We start from the raw sequence: 22,467 nt of genomic DNA, 5'->3' as shown, positions 1-22,467 counted from the left end.
AAGTTATAGCCATAGTGCATGATGAGTGCCCAGTTAAGCTGAAAAAAATATTAAATTTGTATAATAACATATTTTGAGAGATCACATTCACATAGCTTTTATTACAATATGCTGTTATAATTGTTCTAGTTTATAATTAGTTATTATTGTTAGTATCTTACTGTGCCTAATTTATAAATGAAACTTTATCATAGACATGCATGTATAAGAAAAGAAGATACGGATGTATTGTTGTTGTTTAGTTGCTAGGTTGTATCTGACTCTTTTGTGACCCCATGGACTGTGGCCCACCAGGCTCCTCTGTCCATGGGATTTTCTAGGTAAGAACACTGGAGTGGGTTGTCATTCCAGTGGGGATTGTCACTCCAGGGGATTGTACGTAGCATCTGTAGGGTTGTTACTGTCTTGGCATGTATCCTTGGTTAAGGGGAGATGCCTGTATGTACCTGTACATGAGATTACAGTGCTGTTTCTTGTATATACTTGTGTATATCTTGTTTTGTTGCATTTTGCTTTATTGCATTTCACAGACATTGCACTTTCTACAAATTGAAGGTTTAGGGAAGCCCTGCATTAAACAAGTGTATTGGCTCCATTTTTCCAATAGAATTTGCTCACTCTGTCTCTGTCACTTTTTGATAATTTTTGCAATATTTCAAACTTTTTCATTATTATTATATTTGTTATGGTGATCTGTGATCAGTGATCTTTTTTTTAAATTTATTTTTTAATTGAAGGATAATTGCTTTACAGAATTTTGTTTTCTGTCAAACATCAACATGAATCAGCCATAGGTATACATATGTCAGTGATCTTTGATGTTATTATTGCAAAAAAATTATGACTCTCTGAAGGTTCAGATGATCGTTAGCATATTTTAATAATGTAGTATTTTTTTAATCACTGTGGCTTTCATTTTTTTTTAATTACTTTTTATTTTTTTATTTTTATTTTTTTAATTACTTTACAATATTGTAATAGTTTTTGCCATACATTGACATGAATCAGCCATGGGTTTACATGTGTTCCCCTTCCTGAACCCCCCTCCCACCTCCCTCCCCATCCCATCCCTCTGGGTCATCCCATTGCCCCTGCCCTGAGCCCTTGTCTCATGCATCGAACATGGAATGGTGTTCTGTTTCACATATGATAATATACATGTTTCAATGCTATTCTCCCAGAACGTCCCACCCTCACCTTCTCCCTCAGAGTCCATAAAATTGTTCTATGCATCTGTGTCTCTTATTCTGTCTCGCATATAGGGTTATCGTTACCATCTTTCAAATTCCATATATATGCATTAGTATACTGTATTGTTGTTTTTCTTTCTGGCTTACTTCACTCTGTATAATGGGCTCCAGTTTCATCCATCTCAGTAGAACCGATTCAAATGGTTTTTTTTTAATGGCTGAGTAATATTCCATTGTGTATATGTACCACAGCTTCCTTATCCATTCGTCTGCTGATGGACATCTAGGTTGCTTCCATGTCCTGGCTATTGTAAACAGTGCTGCGATGAACATTGGGGTACACGCGTCTCTTTCAATTCTGGTTTCCTCGGTGTATATGCCCAGCAGTGGGATTGCTGGGTCATATGGCAGTTCTATTCCCAGTTTTTTAAGGAATCTCCACACTGTTCTCCATAGTGGCTGTACTAGTTTGCATTCCCACCAACAGTGTAAGAGGGTTCCCTTTTCTCCACACCCTCTCCAGCATTTATTGCTTGTAGACTTTTGGATAGCAGCCATTCTGACTGGTGTGAAATGGTACCTCATTGTGGTTTTGATTTGCATTTCTCTAATAATGAGTGATGTTGAGCATCTTTTCATGTGTTTGTTAGCCATCTGTATGTCTTCTTTGGAGAAATGTCTGTTTAGTTCTTTGGCCCATTTTTTTGATTGGGTCGTTTATTTTTCTGGAATTCAGCTGCAGAAGTTGCTTGTATATTTTTGAGATTAATTGTTTGTCTGTTGCTTCATTTGCTATTATTTTCTCCCATTCTGAAGGCTGTCTTTTCACCTTGCTTATAGTTTCCTTTGTTGTGCAAAAGCTTTTAATTTTAATTAGGTCCGATTTGTTTATTTTTGCTTTTATTTCCAATATTCTGGGAGGTGGGTCATGGAGGATCCTGCTGTGATTTATGTCGGAGAGTGTTTTGCCTATGTTTTCCTCTAGGAGTTTTATAGTTTCTGGTCTTACGTTTAGATCTTTAATCCATTTTGAGTTTATTTTTGTGTACGGTGTTAGGAAGTGTTCTAGTTTCATTCTTTTACAAGTGGTTGACCAGTTTTCCCAGCACCACTTGTTAAAGAGATTGTCTTTTCTCCATTGTATATTCTTGCCTCCTTTGTCGAAGATAAGGTGTCCATATGTGCGTGGGTTTATCTCTGGGCTTTCTATTTTGTTCCATTTATCCATATTTCTATCTTTGTGCCAGTACCATACTGGCTTGATGACTGTGGCTTTGTAGTAGAGCCTGAAGTCAGGCAGGTTGATTCCTCCAGTTCCATTCTTCTTCCTCAAGATTGCTTTGGCTATTCGAGGTTTCTTATATTTCCATACAAATTGTGAGATGATTTGTTCTAGTTCTGTGAAAAATACCATTGGTAGCTTGATAGGGATTGCATTGAATCTATAGATTGCTTTGGGTAGTATACTGATTTTCACTATATTAATTCTTCCAATCCATGAACACGGTATATTTCTCCATCTGTTTGTGTCCTCTTTGATTTCTTTCATCAGTGTTTTATAGTTTTCTATATATAAGTCTTTTGTTTCTTTAGGTAGATATATTCCTAAGTATTTTATTCTTTTTGTTGCAATGGTGAATGGTATTGTTTCCTTAATTTCTCTTTCTGTTTTCTCATTATTGGAGTATAGGAATGCAAGGGATTTCTGTGTGTTAATTTTATATCCTGCAACTTTACTATATTCATTGATCAACTCTAGTAATTTTCTAGTAGAGTCTTTAGGGTGTTCTATGTAGAGGATCATGTCATCTGCAAACAGTGAGAGTTTTACTTCTTCTTTTCCTATCTGTATTCCTTTTATTTCTTTTTCAGCTCTGATTGCTGTGGCCAAAACTTCCAAAACTATGTTGAATAGTAGTGGTGAAAGTGGGCATCCTTGCCTTGTTCCTGACTTGAGGGGAAATGCTTTCAATTTTTCACCATTGAGGATAATGTTTGCTGTGGGTTTGTCATATATAGCTTTTATTATGTTGAGATATGTTCCTTCTATTCCTGCTTTCTGGAGGGTTTTTATCATAAATGGATGCTGAATTTTGTCAAAGGCTTTTTCTGCATCTATTGAGATAACCATATGGTTTTTTTCTTTCAATTAGTTAATGTGGTGTATTACATTGATTGATTTGCGGATGTTAAAAAAACCTTGCATTCCTGGGATAAAGCCCACTTGGTCATGATGTATGATCTTTTTAATATGATGTTGGATTCTGTTTGCTAGAATTTTATTAAGGATTTTTGCATCTATGTTCATCAGTGATATTGGCCTGTAGTTTTCCTTTTTTGTGACATCTTTGTCTGGTTTTGGAATTAGGGTGATGGTGGCCTCATAGAATGAGTTTGGAAGTTTACCATCTTCTGCAATTTTCTGGAAGAGTTTGAGTAGGATAGGTGTTAGCTCTTCTCTAAATTTTTGGTAGAATTCCACTGTGAAGCCGTCTGGTCCTGGGCTTTTGTTTGCTGGAAGATTTCTGATTACAGTTTCGATTTCCGTGCTTGTGATGGGTCTGTTAAGATCTTCTATTTCTTCCTGGTTCAGTTTTGGAAAGTTATACTTTTCTAAGAATTTGTCCATTTCTTCCAAGTTGTCCATTTTATTGGCATATAGCTGTTGGTAGTAGTCTCTTATGATCCTTTGTATTTCTGTGGAGTCTGTTGTGATCTCTCCATTTTCATTTCTAATTTTGTTGATCTGATTCTTCTCCCTTTGTTTCTTGATGAGTCTGGCTAATGGCTTGTCAATTTTGTTTATCTTCTCAAAAAACCAGCTTTTAGTTTTGTTGATTTTTGCTATGGTCTCTTTTGTTTCTTTTGCATTTATTTCTGCCCTAATTTTTAAGATTTCTTTCCTTCTACTGACTCTGGGGTTTTTCATTTCTTCCTTCTCTAGTTGCTTTAGGTGTAGAGTTAGTTGATTTATTTGATTTTTTTCTTGTTTCTTGAGGTACGCCTGTATTGCTATGAAACTTCCCCTTAGTATTGCTTTTACAGTGTCCCATAGGTTTTGGGTTGTTGTGTTTTCATTTTCATTCGTTTCTATGCATAATTTTATTTCTTTTTTGATTTCTTCTGTGATTTGTTGGTTATTCAGAAGCATGTTGTTTAGCCTCCATATGTTGGAATTTTTAATAGTTTTTTTCCTGTAATTGAGGTCTAATCTTACTGCATTGTGGTCAGAGAAGATGGCTGGGATGATTTCAATTTTTTTGAATTTACCAAGGCTAGATTTATGGCCCAGGATGTGATCTATCCTGGAGAAAGTTCCATGTGCACTTGAGAAAAAGGTAAAATTGATTGTTTTGGGGTGGAAAGTCCTGTAAATATCAATTAAATCTAATTTGTCTATTGTATCATTTAAAGTTTGTGTTTCCTTGTTAATTTTCTGTTTAGTTGATCTATCCATATGCGTGAGTGGAGTATTAAAGTCTCCCACTATTATTGTGTTATTGTTAATTTCCCCTTTCATACTTGTTAGTATTTGCCTTATATATTGTGGTGCTCCTACGTTGGGTGCATATATATTTATGATTGTTATGTCTTCTTCTTGGATTGATCTTTTGATCTTTATGTAGTGTCCTTCTTTGTCCCTTTGCACATCCTTTATTTTAAAGTCTATTTTATCTGAAATGAGTATTGCGACTCCTGCTTTCTTTTGGTCTCCGTTTGCATGAAATATGTTTTTCCATCCCTTCACTTTCAGCCTGTGTGTGTCCCTAGTTTTGAGGTGGGTCTCTTGTAGACAGCATATATAGGGGTCTTGTTTTTGTATCCATTCAGCAAGCCTTTGTCTTTGGGTTGGGGCATTCAACCCATTTACATTTAAGGTAATTATTGATAAGTATGATCCCGTTGCCATTTACTTTGTTGTTTTGAGTTCATGTTAAAACATCCTTTCTGTGTTTCCTGTTTAGAGAAGATCCTTTAGCATTTGTTGGAGAGCTGGTTTGGTGGTGCTGAATTCCCTCAGCTCTTGCTTGTCTGTAAAGCTTTTGAATTCTCCTTCACATCTGAATGAGATCCTTGCTGGGTACAGTAATCTGGGTTGTAGATTATTCTCTTTCATTACTTTAAGTATGTCCTGCCATTCCCTTCTAGCCTGAAGGGTTTCTATTGAAAGATCAGCTGTTATCCTTATGGGGATCCCCTTGTGTGTTATTTGTTGTTTTTCCCTTGCTGCTTTTAATATTTGTTCTTTGTGTTTGATCTTTGTTAATTTGATTAATATGTGTCTTGGGGTGTTTCGCCTTGGGTTTATCCTGTTTGGAACTCTCTGGGTTTCTTGGACTTCTGTGACTATTTCTTTCCTCATTTTAGGGAAATTTTCAACTATTATCTCCTCGAGTATTTTTTCATGGCCTTTCCTTTTATCTTCTTCTTCTGGGACTCCTATGATTTGAATGTTGGGGCGTTTCATATTGTCCCAGAGGTCCCGGAGGTTTTCCTCATTTCTTTTGATTCTTTTTTCTTTTTTCCTCTCTGCTTTGTTTATTTCCATCATTCTATCTTCTACCTCACTTATCCTATCTTCTGCCTCCGTTATTCTACTGTTGGTTCCCTCCAGAGTGTCTTTTATCTCCTTTATTTTCATTATTCATTCTATATTGACTCCTTTTTATTTCTTCTAAGTCCTTGATAAACATTTCTTGCATCTTCTCAATCTTTGTCTCCAGGCTATTTATCTGTAACTCCATTTTGCTTTCAAGATTTTGGATCATTTTTATTATCATTATTCTAAATTCTTTTTCAGATAGATTCCCTATCTCCTCCTCTTTTGTTTGGTTTTGTGGGCATTTCTCATTTTCCTTTACTTGCTGAGTATTTCTCATCCTTTTCATCTTGTTTAGATTGCTGTGTTAGGCGTGGCCCTTCTGTATTCTGGTAGTATGAAGTTCCTCTTTATTGTGGAGGTTCCTCACTGCCTTTGGGGTTGGACAGGTGGCTTGTCAAGGCTTCCTGGTTGGGGGAGCTTGTGTCGGTGTTCTGGTGGGTGGAGCTGGATTTCTGCTCTCTAGAGTGCAATGGAGTGACCAGTATTAATTTTTGAGATGTCTATGGATTTGGTGTGCCTCTGGGCAGCCTGTATATTGATGCTCAGGTCTATGTTCCTGCGTTGCTGGAGAATTTGCGTGGTATGTCTTGCTCTGGAATTTATTGGCTCTTGGGTGGAGCTTGGTTTCAGTGTATATATGGAGGCTATTGGATGGTCTCTTATTAATTAATGTTTCCCCTGGCTTTCAGTCTTATTCTTGCAGTAGCCTCAAGACTTCTCCTTCCATACAGCCTCAATAATAAAACTTTTAGGTTAATGGTGAAAAGATTCTCCACAGTGAGGGATACCCAGAAAGGTTCACTGAGTTACATGGAGAGATGAGGTGGAGGGGGGGGTTGAGGTGACCAGGAGGGGAAGAGGGGAATTCAAATGTGGAGAGAGCAATCTAGCCAGTAAGCACTTCCCTCTGTGCTTTCCACAGTTTGGAACCCTCAGAGTGGTTCACAGAGACACATAGAGAGGGGGGAGGAAGGTAATAGAGGTGAGCATGAGTAGAAAGGGAGGAATCAAGAGGGGAGAGAGAGATCTGGGCAGTATCCTGTTCCTGAAGTGTTCTGCGGTACCCAGAACACCCTCAGAGATTCACAGAATTGGGTTGAGAAGAGAAGGAGGAGGGTGGGAGATAGAGGTTCCCTGGGGGAGAAGAAAGAGCATCAATAGGGGGAGAGAGTAATCAGGCCAGTGATCACACTCCTGAGTAAAAATGGGTCCTAAAGATTGGGTTCTTAAATGTACAAAATTGATATCAAATATGTAAAACAAAGATTAAAAATCTAGAGTAGAGGTTAGACTCTTATAAAACTTACAATATAAAAAAAAAGAAAAAAGGAAACAGTGTAAAAAGAAAAAAAAACAGTGAAACAGTAAAAAAAAGTAAAACAGGAAAAAAACATTAAAAAAAGAAAACACAAAAGGTATAAGATATATGTATGTAGTTTGCTTCAAAAATAGGGTTTTTTTCTTTTGCAAGTTAATAGTGGGTTATGAAAATGAAAGTTAAAGGTGTAATAGACGACTTGAAGAAAAAGGAAAGAAGAGAAAAAAAATTTTTTTTAATTTAAAAAAAAAATTAAAAAAAAAAAAATAATAGTAAAAAAAATATATATCCCGGTCTTCCTCTGGAGCTGTTGTGAGCAGTGTGGGATCTGCTCAGTTTCAGATAGATCCTTATTCCTGCTTATCCTTTTCAAGATCTATAGGTCCTTTTCAATGCAGTCGGTATTAACTACAGGGATTTTAATCTGTTGGCCTGTCCCTTCCAAAGTGCTTCCCTCTGTTTATTTGGCTTCTGTTTGGAGATCTCTTCAGTATCTAATTTCCGCCCTGCAACAAAGCGGTGGAGGTGATCTCTTTAGGTTCGCTTGTTCAATCGTGCTGTGGGGAGGAAGGAACACTGCAAATCTGGCGTGTGTGTGGTAAGCTCGCAGTGTCTCGGCCGCACTGGGTTCGCCCCCGCTCACGGCGTGTGTGCTTTCCCCGTCTACCCTGCTCAGGCTTCAGGTTACTCGGCCGGGGAGCGGGCCCTGAGCTGCGTGCACTTCCCAGGTCTAAGCCGCTCAGGTTCAGGCTCCCGGTTACTCCACAAAGGCGCAGACTCGGTTTCGCCCGCGGCTTGTGCCGTTCCCGGTCAGAGCTGCTCAGGCGGCCAGGAGTTTGGCGAGCGCGCTCTCCCCTGTTGGGGAGTATAGTTGCTTTGCAATGCTGTTACAAAGTATTTTTAAATTAAGGCATTGACATTATTTTTAGGCATAATAAATACTGTTGCACACTTAACAGTCTACAGTATAGTATAAACATTTATATGCACTAGAAAACAAAAAAATTTTCAGGACTTGCTTTACTGCAGTGTTTGCTTTTCTGTGGTGGTCTGGTGAGGTATGCCTGTAGTTCTATACCACTCGGGTATAGGAATTCCTCGGGGTCCAGGAGCAGTTTCTCTAAATAAAATTTCTGGTTTTGCACCGGTGGTTTTGAACCCAGAGATAAAGGCAAATGGCTCCTTTGCTGTGTCATCTTATTTGTCAAGATAGCTGCAGCTCTGAGAGCTCTAAAGGGCTTGAAGGGGAGATCTTGGATGCCTTGGCTGATCATAAACATTTCCTCCAAGATTAGGTTATTTGGTTTAGGAAGGGCTAACCACTTCCTCCTTTCCCGCCAGAGACACTCAGAGGGCTCAAACAAACCTTGTGCTACTGTACAAAAAAGATCTTCATGGCCCAGATAATCATGATGGTATGATCACTCACCTAGAGCCAGACATTCTGGAATGCGAAGTCAAGTGGGCCTTAGAAAGCATCACTACGAACAAAGCTAGTGGAGGTGATGGAATTCCAGTTGAGTTACTTCAAATCCTAAAAGATGATGCTGTGAAAGTGCTGCACTCAATATGCCAGCAAATTTGGAAAACTCAGCAGGGGCCACATGACTGGAAAAGTTCAGTTTTCATCCCAATCCCAAAGAAAGGCAATGCCAAAGAATGTTCAAACCACTGCACTATTGCACTCATCTCACATGCTAGCAAAGTAATGCTCAAGATTCTCCAAGCCAGGCTTCAACAGTACCTGAACCGTGAACTTCCAGATGTTCAAGCTGAATTTAGAAAAGGCAGAGGAACTAGATATCAAATTGCCAACATCCTCTGGATCATTGAAAAAGCAAGAGAGTTCCAGAAAAACATCTATTTCTGCTTTATTGACTATGCCAACGCCTTTGACTGTGTGGATCACAGTAAACTGTGGAAAATTCTGAAAGAGATGGGAATACCAGACCACCTGACTTGCCTCTTGAGAAATTTGTATGCAGGTCAGGAAGCAACTGTTAGAACTGGGCATGGAACAACAGACTGGTTCCAAATCAGGAAAGGAGTACGTCAAGGCTGTATATTGTCACCCTGCTTATTTAACTTATATGCAGAGTACATCATGAGAAATGCTGGGCTGGATGAAGCACAACCTGGAATCGTGATTGCTGGGAGAAATATCAATAACCTCAGATATGCAAATGACACCACCCTTATGACAGAAAGTGAAGAAGAACTAAAGAGCCTCTTGATGAAAATGAAAGAGGAGAGTGAAAAAGTTGGCTTAAAGCTCAGCATTCAGAAAACTAAGATCATAGCATCTGGTCCCATCACTTCATGGCAAATAGTTGGAGAAACAGTGCAAACAGTGACAGACTTTATTTTTCTGGGCTCCAAAACCACTGCAGATGGTGACTGCAGCCATGAAATAAAAAGACGCTTACTCCTTGGAAGAAAAGTTACGACCAACCTAGACAGCATATTAAAAAGCAGAGACATTACTTTGCCAACAAAGCTATGTTTTTTCCAGTAGTCATGTAAGGATGTGAGAGTTGGACTATCAAGAAAGCTGATTTGAGAGAATAGCACTGAAACATGTATATTATCATATGTGAAATCGATTGCCAGTCCAGGTTTGATGCATGAGACAGGGTGCTCATGGCTGGTGCACTGGGATGACCCTGAGGGATGGGATGGGGAGGGAGGTGGGAGAGGGGGTTCAGGACAGGGAAGACATGTACACCCATGGATGATTAATGTCAATGTATGGCAAAAACCACTACAATATTGTAAAGTAATTAGCCTCCAATTAAAATAAATAAATTAGTTTAAAAAAAAAGCTGAGCGCCAAAGAATTGATGCTTTTGAACTGCGGCATTGGAGAAGACTCTTGAGTCTCTTGGACTGCAAGGAGATCCAACCAGTCCATCCTGAAGGAAATCAGTCCTGAATATTCATTGGAAGAACTGATGCTGAAGGTGAAATTCCAATCCTTTGGCCATGTGATGCGAAGAACTGACTCATTGGAAAAGACCCTGATGCTGGGAAAGATTGACATGAAGAACTGACTCATTTGAAAAGACCCTGATGTGGGAGGAGAAGGGGATGACAGAGGAAGAGATGGTTGGATGGCATCACGGACTCAATGGACATGAGTTTGAGCAAGCTCTGGGAGTCAGTGATGGACAGGGAGGCCTGGCGTGCTGCAGTCCATGGGGTCGCAAAGAGTCGGACACAACTGAACGACTGAACTGAACTGAACTGAACCACTTCCTGGGATGTGCACTTGGACTTCCTGCTCAGCCCCTTCAAGATTTCACTTGTCTCATATGTCGTGTATGTGTGCCTGGTAAGTGACTTCAGTCGTGTCCGACTCTTTGTGACCCTATGGAATATAGCCTGCTAGACTCCTCGGTACATGGCAGTTTTCCAGGCAAGAATACTGGAGTGGGTTGTCATGCCCTCCTCCAGGGGATCTTCCTGACCCAGGGAACAAATCCGTGTCTCTTATCTCTCCTGCATAGGCAGGTGGATTTCTTACCACTAGTGCCACCTGGGAAGCCCCTCCCTATGTCATAAATTAACCTTATATCCAAATACAGTTCTTCCTTCGTTTGTAGTGGGGTTAAATCCCAATAAACCCATTCTAAAGTGAAAATATTTTAAGTCATCAATATATTAGTACACCTAACCTACTGACCTTTGTAGCTTAGCCCACCCTACCTTCAACGTGCTGAGATTTACGTTGGCCTACAGTTGGGCAAAATCATCTACCACAAAGATTATTTTGTAATACAGTGTTGATTAGTTCATGTAATTGATTGAATGCTATGCTGAGAGTGAGAAACAGAATGGTCCTATGGGTGCAGAGCAGTTGTAAGAGTATTGGTTGTTTGCCCTCATGATGGCGTGGCTGACGGAGCTGTGGCTGCCTCTGCCCGGTGTCACCAGGATGTCGTACTGCAGATCACTAGTCTGGAGAAAGATCAAAATTTGAAGTATGGTTTCTGCTGAATGCGTATGACTTTCACACAACCATAAAGTTGAAAAATCAAGTCAAACCATTTTTAGTTGGGGACCATTTGCACTACATTTTCTTTTGTTTTGGTACCCTTGATATTATTACAGTAAATACCAAAATATAAGCTTTTATTATTGGTGGTTTAGACACTAAGTCGTGTCTGACTCTTGCGACCCCATGGACTGTAGCCTGCCAGGCTTCTCTGTCCATGGGATTCTCCAGGCAATAATACTGGAATGGGTTGCCATTTTCTTCTCCAGAGGATCTTCCTAACCCAGGATCAAACCCAGGTCTCCTGCATTGCAGGCAGATCCTCTACCCACTTAGCTACAAGGGAAGCCCAAAAGGGTGTATTGCCAAATTTGCTGAAGTGAAGTGAAGTGAAAGTCTCTCAGTCGTGTCTGACTCTTTGTGACCTCATGGACTATACAGTCCATGGAGTTCTCTAGGCCAGAATAACTGGAGTGGGTAGCCTTTCCCTTCTCCAGGGGATCTTCCCAACCCAGGGATCGAACCCAGGTCTCCTGCATTGCAGGCAGATTCTTTCCCAGCTGAGCCACAAGGGAAGCCCAAGATACTGGAGTGGATAGCCTATCCCTTCTCCAATGGATCTTCCCGACAGAGCAATCAAACCAGGGTCTTCTGCATTGCAGGCAGATTCTTTACCAACTGAGCTATCAGGCGACTGGTAAAAGTGAAAGTGAAAGTTGCTTAGTCGTGTCTGACTCTTTGCCACCCCATGGACTACACAGTCCATGAAATTCTTCAGGCCAGAATGCTGGAGTGGGTGGCCTTTCCTTTCTCCAGGGGATCTTCCCAACCCAGGGATTGAACCCAGGTCTCCTGCATTGCAGGCAGATTCTTTACCAGCTGAGCCACAAGGGAATTGTGGCTATAATTGAGATGAGTATATTTAAATTGAGAGTAAAAAAAGAGAAATACAGTTTGGTAAATAGTTGTAAGTTCATTTTTTAAAATTGAATTATGGTTGATTTATAATATTATTACTTACAGGTGTCCAATAAAGTGATTCAGTTACACATATGTGTGTGTATATGTATGTATATCTATATACATTTTTTTCAGATTCTTTTCCATTGTAAATTATTATAAGATATTGAGTATAGTTCCCTGTGGTGTACATTAAAACTTTGTTGTTTATTCTCTACATGGCCATCTCTGGTGGCTCAGATTGTTAAGAATCTGCCTGCAATTCAGGAGACCCGGATTCAATCCCTAGGTCAGGAAGATCCCCTGGAGAAGGGAATGCCTGCCACTCCAATATTCTTGCCTGGAAAATTCCATGGACAGAGGAGCCTGGCAGCTATATATTTATATATACATATATATATGTATATCTATATTCATCTTTTTCAGATTCTTTTCCACTATAAGTTATTACAAGATACTACATATAATTCCCTGTGGTATACAGTAAACCCTTGTTGTTGAGTATGGGATTAAGAAGTCACACTATTTTATATATGATAGTGTGTATTTCTTAATCCCATACTCCTGATTTATCACCCTATCCCTTCCCCATTTGTATTATTTTTTAGATTCCACATATAAGTGATATCATATAATTTTCTATTTCTCTGAGTTACTTCACTCATTATGATATCCTCTAGGTCCATCGATGTTTCTGCAAATGGCAATATTCCATTCTTTTTTATGGCTGAGTAATATTCCATTATATATACACACATATACACTGTGTTTTCTTTATCATTAATCTGTTGATGGACACTTGGGTTGCTTCCATGGCTTGGTTGTTGTAAATAATGTTGCTGTGAACATGGAGGTGCATGTATCTTTTCAAATTAGAGTTTTCGTCAGATATATGCCCAGGAGTGGTGTTGCTGGATCATATGATAACTATTTTTAGTTTTTTAAGGAACTTCCACACGGTTTTCCATAGTGGCTGCACCAATTTACATTCCCACCAACAGTGTAGGAGGGTTCCCTTTTCTCCATATCCTCTCCAGTATTTATTATTTGTAGACTTTTTGATGATGGCTATTCTGACTGGTGTGAGGTGATACCTCCTGATAATTTCGATTTGCCTGTCTCTAATAATTAGTGATATTGAGCATCTTTTCATGTGCCTGTTGGCTGTCTGTCTTTTTTGGAGAAATGTTTATTTAGATTTTCTGCCCATTTTTTGATTGGATTGTTTGGGTTTTTTGATATTGAGTTATATCAGCTGTTTGTATAGTTTGGAAATTAACCCCTTGTTGATTGCATCATTAGTTGCAATTTCATTATTAGAGTTTTATTTTGACAGTTTATTTTAGTATTGTCAGTGAGATTTCAGAAAATGAAATTTCAGATTCAGAAAATGAAAAATATGTCTTCCCTGAAATATACATTTGTTTTACATTAGTATACCTCTCTAATGAATTCTTGGCCTTAGACTTTTAACCACTAAAATGTTTAACATGAGTTTGTGGTGCTGTAGGAGAAAGGTCAGATCTCTCTTTAGGTATGTTAGAAAAATATTGGCTACTAAAGGCACTAAGTAAGATAATATCTTTGAAAGTTCAGATTATCTTTAATACCAGAGAGCTTCAAGATGCTTTAATATGTGTATTTCTCTATTAGGAGTATAATATATTTTTCATTAGCAAAAGATTATGTATGTCTTTCTTTTTCCTTATATCGTGTGAGGGCCTTGCCCTTTTCACTTTTTTATCATTAGTGTCTGATACGCAGTAGATAAGGGGTACATGTTTACCGAATTTGTGAACTGGAAAGTATATGGCAGGAAAGACACTTTTTTTAAGATTTATTTATTTACTTTGTTATTATTAGTCGTTGGGCTGTGGTGGGTCTTCATTGCTGCATGAGGGCTTTCTCTGGTTGCAGCGAGTGAGGGCTGCTCTTTGTGGTATGTGGGCTTCTGATTGCGGTGCCTTCCCTTGTTGCGGAGCACAGGCTCTAGGCATGCAGGCTGCAGTAGTTTGTGCACGTTGGCTTCAGTAGTTGTGGCTCTCGGGCTCTAGAGCACTGGCTCAGTAGTTGTGGCGCACGGGCTTGGTAACTCTGTGGCATGGGGGAATCTGCCTGGACCAGGGATCAAACCGGTGTCCCTTGCATTGCAAGGCGGATTCTTAACCGCTGGACCACCAGGGAAACTAGGAAAGACACTCTTAGGATAAGCTATCTAACAGCAGTTTTTGAGGCCTAAACACTAAATTTGTACCTGGTCAGGTGGTAACCTGAGCTGAGTATCTTATGCTCTGCTTGGTTGCTATGCCAGCTTGCTAGTCCAGAAATAAACCAACAGCTAAATACACATGGTGTCCAGAGCCAAGATCAACAAATACAGAGAGGTTATCTCCAAACAGAGATAAGTTTAAATATGTAATGGGTTGGAAGACCGCATAGAGATCAATGAAAGAGTGGTTGGAAAAATTCCCAACTCAGTGAATGGCCAACTGTATGCTGTTTTACGGTATGGACCTCTATACTTGGAGGGAGTTTCAGATTTTTAAAACTACAAAGCAAATGGATTATATCCACATTCATGCATTATTTTACTATGAAGATAAATTTATTTGGACAGGGCTCCAGAGGATATCAATGGTATTGTTATATTAGATAATTGAGAGAATTTACCAAAGAGACTCTTTTTAAAGGAAAGAGTCAGGGCTGAGGGAAGGCAAACATGAGTATTGAAGAACCTTAGAGTTAGTAACATTGGAGACCTGTTACCGCCAGCCCTGGCCCTGACGGGGCGAGGGGATGGGGGCTGTTAAAACCCAGAAGAAAGTCTCATGGAGAAGGCAATCCAGCGTGCTGCAGCCTGCCAGGGAGAGAGCTAAGGGAACAGAAGTCCTGACACCATTCTCCCCTCACTCCGCTGATCCTCCTGGTGGTGCCTTTGATTGGCTGGACCCAGTCAGAAGTGGGTGGACTCAAATCAGAAGCCAGAGGGCAGGGGGCCCCATGATTCAGTCTACACAGGGCAGCCACCCCAGGCATAGGGCAGACTGGAGGTTGAAGAATGGATCTGCAGGGACACATAGCAAATATCCAGCTTGAAGACTTGACGATTTTCATTTTTATTACTAAAGAGCCAGTGAGGAGGGGAAAGTGAAATCAAGCAATAAGCTCATTTGACAAATGTCAAGAAATATTTATGTAGAACCCTATGTGGGGAAAGAGTTTCCGAGAGAGATGGAAAGGCCATTGTAAGGGCCCCCATGCAGAATGCCTGGTGTATTCGAGGGACTGTAAGGAGGCCGGCAGAGAAGTGAGCAAAAAGAAGAATGGGAGGAGTGAGGTCAGAGGTGTGAAAGGGCATTTCCACCCATCCCAGGGGGTCACTCTAGAGAGAGTCCTTTACTTTTACTCTGAATAAATGGGTACTCTGCAGGGTTCCAAGCAGAGCAGTGACATGATCTGACATTGTAGTTTGGGCTGTCATTTTGTGAGTAGATCCTAGTGGGCGGGAGTAGGAGCAGGGAAGGTTACTGTGGTATCCAGGCCTGATATGTTGCCAGTTCCAGAGAGGGAGTGAGAAATGCTCAGATTCTGGGTGGATTCTGAATGCAGAGTCAGGATTTTCCAGTAGAGCTGACGTGAAACTTGTGTGTCAGGAATCACTCTGTAGGTTTTGTTCTGAAGATCTGTAAGATGGGGCTGCCATCAGGTGAGGGGGGGAAGGCTGTAGGTAGAGTTGAATTGAGGGGAATAGAATTGTTTACCCAAAGAACTAGGAAATTGTTTAATGTCTGTATGTATTTGCATGCTCAGTCATGTCTGACTCTTGCAACCCGATGGACTGTAGCCCACCCAGCCCCTCTGTCCTTGGGATTTCCCTGGCAAGAATACTGGAGTGGGTTGCCATTTAGGAGAAGGGAATAAACAAAAAGTGTAAAGCCTTGTGCATAATCAGTGTTTGGAGAGGGTCTTCAGTGATTTGGAGCCTTCTAGTGGACAAGTGTATTATTAATCTTCAGGGAATTCTTCCCACATTTCAAAACTGCATTCCTGAAAATACTTACTACTTAGGCTTTAGTTTTCTTTGGAAGGGCTTCTCAGGTGGCTCAGTAGTAGAAAATCCACCTGCCAGTGCAGGAGACGTGGGTTCGATCCCTGGATCAGGAAGAGTCCCTAGAGAAGGGAATGGCAACCCTCTCTGGTATTCTTGCCTGGAAGATCCCATGGACAGAGGAACCTGGAGGGCTACAGTCCATGGGGTCACAAAAGAGTTGAACTTGCCTGAGCACATAGGCAGTCAAGTTTCTTCAAGTAAGAATAAAATCTGCAAATATATATTTGCAGATATATATTTGGCCACACTTCATGGCTTGTGGGATCTTAGTTCCCGGACCAGGAATTTAACCCTGGCCACCATAGTGAAAGTGCCGAGTCCTAACCACTGGACTATCAGGGAGCTCTCCTATGAAGCTATTTCCTTACACCCGTGGTGAGTGGGAAATGTTACTAGAGTCAGTATTGGAAGACTTGGACTATGAAACAGGTCTATCAGAAAGTTGACAGGTACCTACCTGGGCTGCTTTAAGGTGCTCACTGTGTCTGGACTGCCTGAGGAAGGTTATAGGCTTGGAAATGACACATTACGAGAATTAGGAAGGAATTAGGTGAGCGAGAATGACTACTTGCTGGCATGAGAAGGATGAAGATGTGAAGCTGAAGGAGGGAGAAAAGGAAGTTGTTAGGAGTAATGTCAGTGATTTGTCATTATAAAATCTCAAGTTTTTGAATGTGAGGATGTTAGTGTTCCATTGGATTTCCCTTTGATTGTAAGCTGCTTGCGTTTTCTTTCTAGGGTTGACAACTTTGGTTTGGGCCTTTTACTTCGATCCAAGCAGATAAAACGCATGGTCTCTTCCTATGTGGGAGAAAATGCAGAATTTGAACGACAATATTTATCTGGTGAATTAGAAGTAGAGCTGACACCCCAGGTAAAAAAAAAAAAAATCTGTTTCTTTTTTTTTTAATAATACTAACTTATTTTGAAGTTTACCTTTTTCCTTCTAGAAATTTCATTGTGTAAGAGAGGTAAGATAGAATGCTCTTTTGCCAAATGAAGAAAACTTGTTTATAAGTCACGCCTCTTGACTGCTAGAGGACTAATGTTTTGTTGCTATGCACTGTAAAAGAAGCTATTTCTAGTGAAAATGTCCAGGCTTAAGGATAAAATGTTAAATTTGGCACCGGAATGTGTACTTCACTGCAGCATGCAAAAGCACTCACTGAAATGTTTGAAGATTGTCCTAAAAGTCAACTCCTACTGATCATAGAATTAGAAATTTGTGCAGAATCTTTTCTTGCTGAGACATATCAGGAAACTGAAGCCCATGGAGGGGAGTAAAACTGTCTGCATCACAGACTAAATGCTGGCGGTCAGAGCCCAGGTTTCCAGGGAACTGAAACAAAGGAAGCAATGGCTGCAGTTAGTCTAGTAAGTTTCCACTCACTTTATCCACCATCTCCTATCCTATCTGATTGAAGAGTTTGTCATTGAGGAACCTTTTTGGCCAATCCAATATAGTTAAAGGTCCCAGTTCAAGTAGACCCTTGTTTTCAGGTTGGGGCAGTATTAAACTCACCATCATTAATATCCAAGCCTATCTCACTACTGGTTAGTCAGGCAGTTATCTAGTCTTATTATGATGCACTCATCTCACACGCTAGCAAAGTAATGCTCAAAATTCTTTAAGCCAGGCTTCAACAATACGTGAACCGTGAACTTCCAGATGTTCAAGCTGGATTTAGAAAAGGCAGAGGAACCAGAGATAAAATTGCCAACGTCTGCTAGATCATCAAAAAAGCAAGAGAGTTCCAGAAAAACATCTATTTCTGCTTTATTGACTATGCCAAAGCCTTTGACTGTGTGGATCACAATAAACTGCGGAAAATTCTGAAAGAAATGGCAATACCAGACCACCTGATCTGCCTCTTGAGAAATCTGTATGCAGGTCAAGAAGCAACAGTTAAAACTGGACATGGAACAACAGACTGTTCCAAATAGGAAAAGGAATATGTCAAGGGTGTATATTGTCACTCTACTTATTTAACTTATATACAGAGTATATCATGAGAAATGCTGGGCTGGATGAAGTACAAGCTGGAATCAAGGTTGCCAGGAGAAGTATCAGTAACCTCAGATATGCAGATGACACCACCCTTATAGCAGAAAGTGAAGAACTAAAGAGCCTCTTGATGAAAGTGAAAGAGGAGAGTGAAAAAGTTTGCTTAAAGCTCAGCATTCAGAAGACAAAGATCATGGCATCTGGTCCCATCACTTCATGGCAAATAGATGGAGAAAGAGTGGAAACAGTGGCTAACTTTATTTTTTTGGACTCCAAAATCCCTGCAGATGGTGACTGCAGCCATGAAATAAAAAGACGCTTACTCTTTGGAAGGAAAGTTATGACCAACCTAGACAGCATATTAAAAAGCAGAGACATTACTTTGCCAACAAAGGTCCATCTAGTCAAGGTTATGGTTTTTCCAGTAGTCATGTATGGATGTGAGAGTTGGACTATAAAGAAAGCTGAGCGCCGTGAAGAATTGATGCTTTTGAACTGTGGTGTTGGAGAAGACTCTTGAGAGTTCCTCGGACTGCAAGGAGATCCAGCTAGTCCATCCTAAAGGAAATCAGTCCTGAATGTTCGTTGGAAGGACTGATACTGAAGTTGAAACTCCAGTACTTTGGCCACCTGATGCAAAGAACTGATTCATTGGAAAAGACCCTGATGCTGGGTAAGATTGAAGGCAGGAGAAGGGGATGACAGAGGATGAGATGGTTGGATGGCATCACCGACTCAATGGACATGAGTTTGAGTAAACTCCAGGAGTTGGTGATGGACAGGGAGGCCTGGCGTGCTGCAGTCCATGGGGTCGCAAAGAATCGGACATGACTGAGCGACTAAACTGAACTGAACTGAACTGAATATGATGTAACTAGACCATAACAAGAGGTTTCGTGTTAGGGGTCGTGTCAGTAAGTGTTTAGGGCCAGAGTTATTTCCATGTAGGAAAACTGGGTGGAAAGGCAGGTGGTGGTGAGAGACAGCTGGGGAAGTTAGATTTGAAATCACTCGTACCTAAAAGGGAGACAAAGTGATCAGAAGAAGATACAAAGACATTTTTCATACAGCTGTTCCTTACTCTGAAACAAAATTTGAATTTCCTTGGCTTTTTAAAAACCAGTTTAGCTGTATGTTGTAGTCTTTGTCATTTGTATTTTTCCTTAGTTAGAAAACGTAGTAGATAAAATACTTAAGAGAAGATTTAGAATACATTCTAAATAACCGGAAATTTTACATTATTATTATATAATCATGATATTGTTATTTATGATAAGATTCAGCCTGTACCTACATGTAGCACACAGTAAAACATGATATTTTATTGTGTGTTTTTTAATGTATACAGTTAAAGTTATATACTTCAGATTTGAAAATTGATTTAAAAATATTACAAATAGACTTGTGAAATATGATGTTGAGAAACCAGTGGAGACATGGAAACCGAAAACATGAGTATACAAATAAGCAGTTCCATTACAAATTAAGGATTAAAAATAGAGAGGTTGTTGTCTAGAGAGACAGTCATTGTTTTGCGTTGATCTTCTAGCCTGCAGTGTTAGTGAGGTAGACCAGTATGCACTGCTAGGGGTGGTTTGGATGGATGAACACCTGGAGAGCAGGGACCATATGGCTAAGTATTTGTGTCTGCAGACATAAGTGTGCTTAATGGACTTTTGATGCAGTGTTGTTTGCTCACTTGTAGGGCACGCTTGCAGAGCGGATTCGTGCAGGTGGGGCTGGAGTTCCTGCATTTTACACCAGCACAGGGTATGGGACCCTGGTGCAAGAAGGGGGGTCACCAATCAAATACAACAAAGATGGCAGCATTGCCATTGCCAGTCAGCCGAGAGAGGTAAGACGCACAGGATCCCAGGGGGCTCATTGGGTAAATAAGTGTAAAATCATACCTGGGTGAGAATAAAACACTCACTCGTTCAGTAACATACATATGCTAGGTACAATTTCTAGCTAAAACTGAACATCTGCTAGTAATTAAAGTCAATTAGAGAAACCAGAATAAACAAATGAGAAGGAAAGAAACTAATCCATAGCAATGGGAGTCAAGATTAGTTTTATGATAGGTTTTAAGAAATTTAGGAGTGTGTATAATTGCTGATTATGTGGAAAATAAAATACAGGTACTTTATTTAATACCATAATATGTATGGTATTAAACCCTTCATGTTTAGGCCCCTTCTGGATGTGATTGAAGAAGGGAAAAAAAGTCAAATCACAAATTTGTCTATAATCTTAAAAAGCAGAGAATGGTTATGTAATATGAGTAGAATAAATACCAAGTTTATATTATCTTCTGTATCCTTCCTTTTGTACACTGGACACATTTGAGACTTAGACTGAATAACTTAGTTTTATTTAAAGTGCTGGATAGGATGGAGTATCTTTATACTAGGTAACTTTACTCACACATTAGAAAAGAATAGAACTCTAGATACAGATATTTGAGATATTCAGGAGCCTGTTTTTAAAATAACACAGGCCAGTATTTCATTGCTGTATTTTTGGTATCTTTCCCTTCTCCCTGCCCACATGGCTTATGAGAGTTAACAAAAGTTATGGACTGCTGAACTTATCTCTAGAGAAGTGAGAACTTAGTATATCAAGGGCTCTTGCCACCTTTCTTTGTATAGGGATGTTAGCTGTGCCTCTTGGGGTTTTGAGGGAAGATAAAGGTCATTGCTCTCATCCCCCTGCCATCCCCTGTTTGTCTCCAGCAGCGTCCTTCATCTGGAGCTGTGTCTTTTCTGCTTAGGGTTACCTATATTGACTCAAAGCTTTTGTTAACGTTTTTCATACTCTATCTTGCTTCTTTCCTAATTAGGTTTAAAAAAGTTTTGCAAAGAAAAGGACAGGAACCTAATTATTAAGATGGATCCTAGTTAATATAGATCAGGATAGCCAGCAAAATCTGGTGAATGCTTTGAGAGCTTGCTAGAAGTTACATCATTAACTCACCCTGTGAAAACACAGGATAGACTAGACTCTGTCCTGAATGCCTGGGTTCATTTCAGCCTGGAGTCAGGTGTAGGCATCTAGCAGTTTTGTAATTTTGTCTGAATCCCAAGGAATACAACAGATAATCTCTAGAAATGATTCTTGTTAGCCAACTTTATTTTCCTTGATTATGGTGGGAAGAGGAAGTGAGTGAATTCCTTGGATTAGTGATAGTTATTTGAGGTTCTTCTATTTGCCAAGCACTAGTCCAAATGTGGTGGAGAAAGGGGTCCTCTAGGCCCAGTCCCCCTGTAGTGGGGGAACTGACAAGGAATGAAGAGACAAATGCATATAATGTAACAAATCAAGTAGGGGAAAGGGTGCTGAGTGGCCTGGAAGGTGTATTCCAGGCTGGGTCAGGGGAACCTTTCTGAGAGGTGGTGTTTGGTAGAGACCTGAATAAGATAGGAGAATGAGCCGGGTGGAGATTGTAGGCTGTGCTCTAGTCAGAAGGAAGAGGAAGGACATGGTCCTTGGCAGGCTTGCCGAGTGTGTGCAGCAGCAGGGCAGTGAGACTGGCACAGAGTGAATGAGGCAGAGAGTGGTAGGATTGGAGATTGAAGAGAGGCAGGAGCCAGGTCACATGAGCTTGGACTTCCCTGAGTGTGGTGAGGGGTTGAGAGTGTTGAATAGAAGTAGGAGAGTGATGGGATCTGAGCTACATTTTGGAAAGATCACTGTGGCTTTTGGGAGTGAGTTTTTTGTCAGAGACCCAGAAGCAGAAGCAGTGAGAGAGATGAGGGGCTGTTGTATTAATACTAATCCAGTTGGAAGTAGAAGGCGGTTTAGATTGAGGTGGTGACAGTGGAATTTGTGAGAAGTGGTTGCAATTGGGAAATACACTGACAGTAGAGCCAACACGATTTACTGAGTAAGACACAAATCAAGCATGTTGCTTATTGAGATGGGCCAAGTGTGAGAGTTAACGAGGAGTTCTTTCTGGACTTGGAGTGTTTAAGAGATTCATTGGCCTCCAAGAGGAGCTACTCAGTAGCTTTAGGTCAGCTCAGGGAGGGTTGAGAGCTGGGATAGGAACTTTGGAGGCGTCAGCAAGTGAAATTCGCTCAGTCATGTCTGACTCTTTGCAACTCCATGGACTATACAGTCCATGGACTTCTCCAAGCCAGAATACTGGAGTGGGTAGTCTTTCCCTTCTCCAGGGGATCTTCCCAACCCAGGGATTGAACCCACGTCTCCTGCGTTGCAGGCATGTTCTTTACCAACTGAGCCACCAGGGAAGCCCAAGAATATGGGAATGGGTAGCCTATCCC

At 40.4% G+C, this 22,467-nt stretch overlaps 1 protein-coding gene across 10 annotated transcripts in view; it reads left to right on the top strand.

Moving 5' to 3' along the window:
* Positions 1 to 22,467, top strand: part of OXCT1 (3-oxoacid CoA-transferase 1) — a 169,846-nt gene that overhangs the window by 16,602 nt on the left and 130,777 nt on the right. For 9 of the 10 annotated variants that reach the window (XR_014061356.1, XR_014061357.1, XR_014061355.1 and 6 more), the window contains exons 4-5: positions 16,915 to 17,050; positions 19,887 to 20,036. Coding sequence is in view for 6 of the 10 variants with exons in the window: in XM_081517565.1 (XP_081373691.1) it covers positions 16,915 to 17,050; positions 19,887 to 20,036 (286 nt within the window). In the remaining 4 variants the exon portion in view is untranslated. Of the gene's footprint in view, positions 1 to 16,914; positions 17,051 to 17,126; positions 17,148 to 19,886; positions 20,037 to 22,467 lie in introns of all 10 variants that reach the window. The other variant, XM_081517563.1, reaches the window with a different exon arrangement.

Source organism: Giraffa tippelskirchi, chromosome 8 (genome assembly GCF_054371585.1).
Source record: "Giraffa tippelskirchi isolate mGirTip1 chromosome 8, T2T-mGirTip1v1.2.pri, whole genome shotgun sequence".
NCBI classification, from domain to species: domain Eukaryota; kingdom Metazoa; phylum Chordata; class Mammalia; order Artiodactyla; family Giraffidae; genus Giraffa; species Giraffa tippelskirchi.
This window is presented reverse-complemented; position numbering and strand designations above follow the sequence as displayed.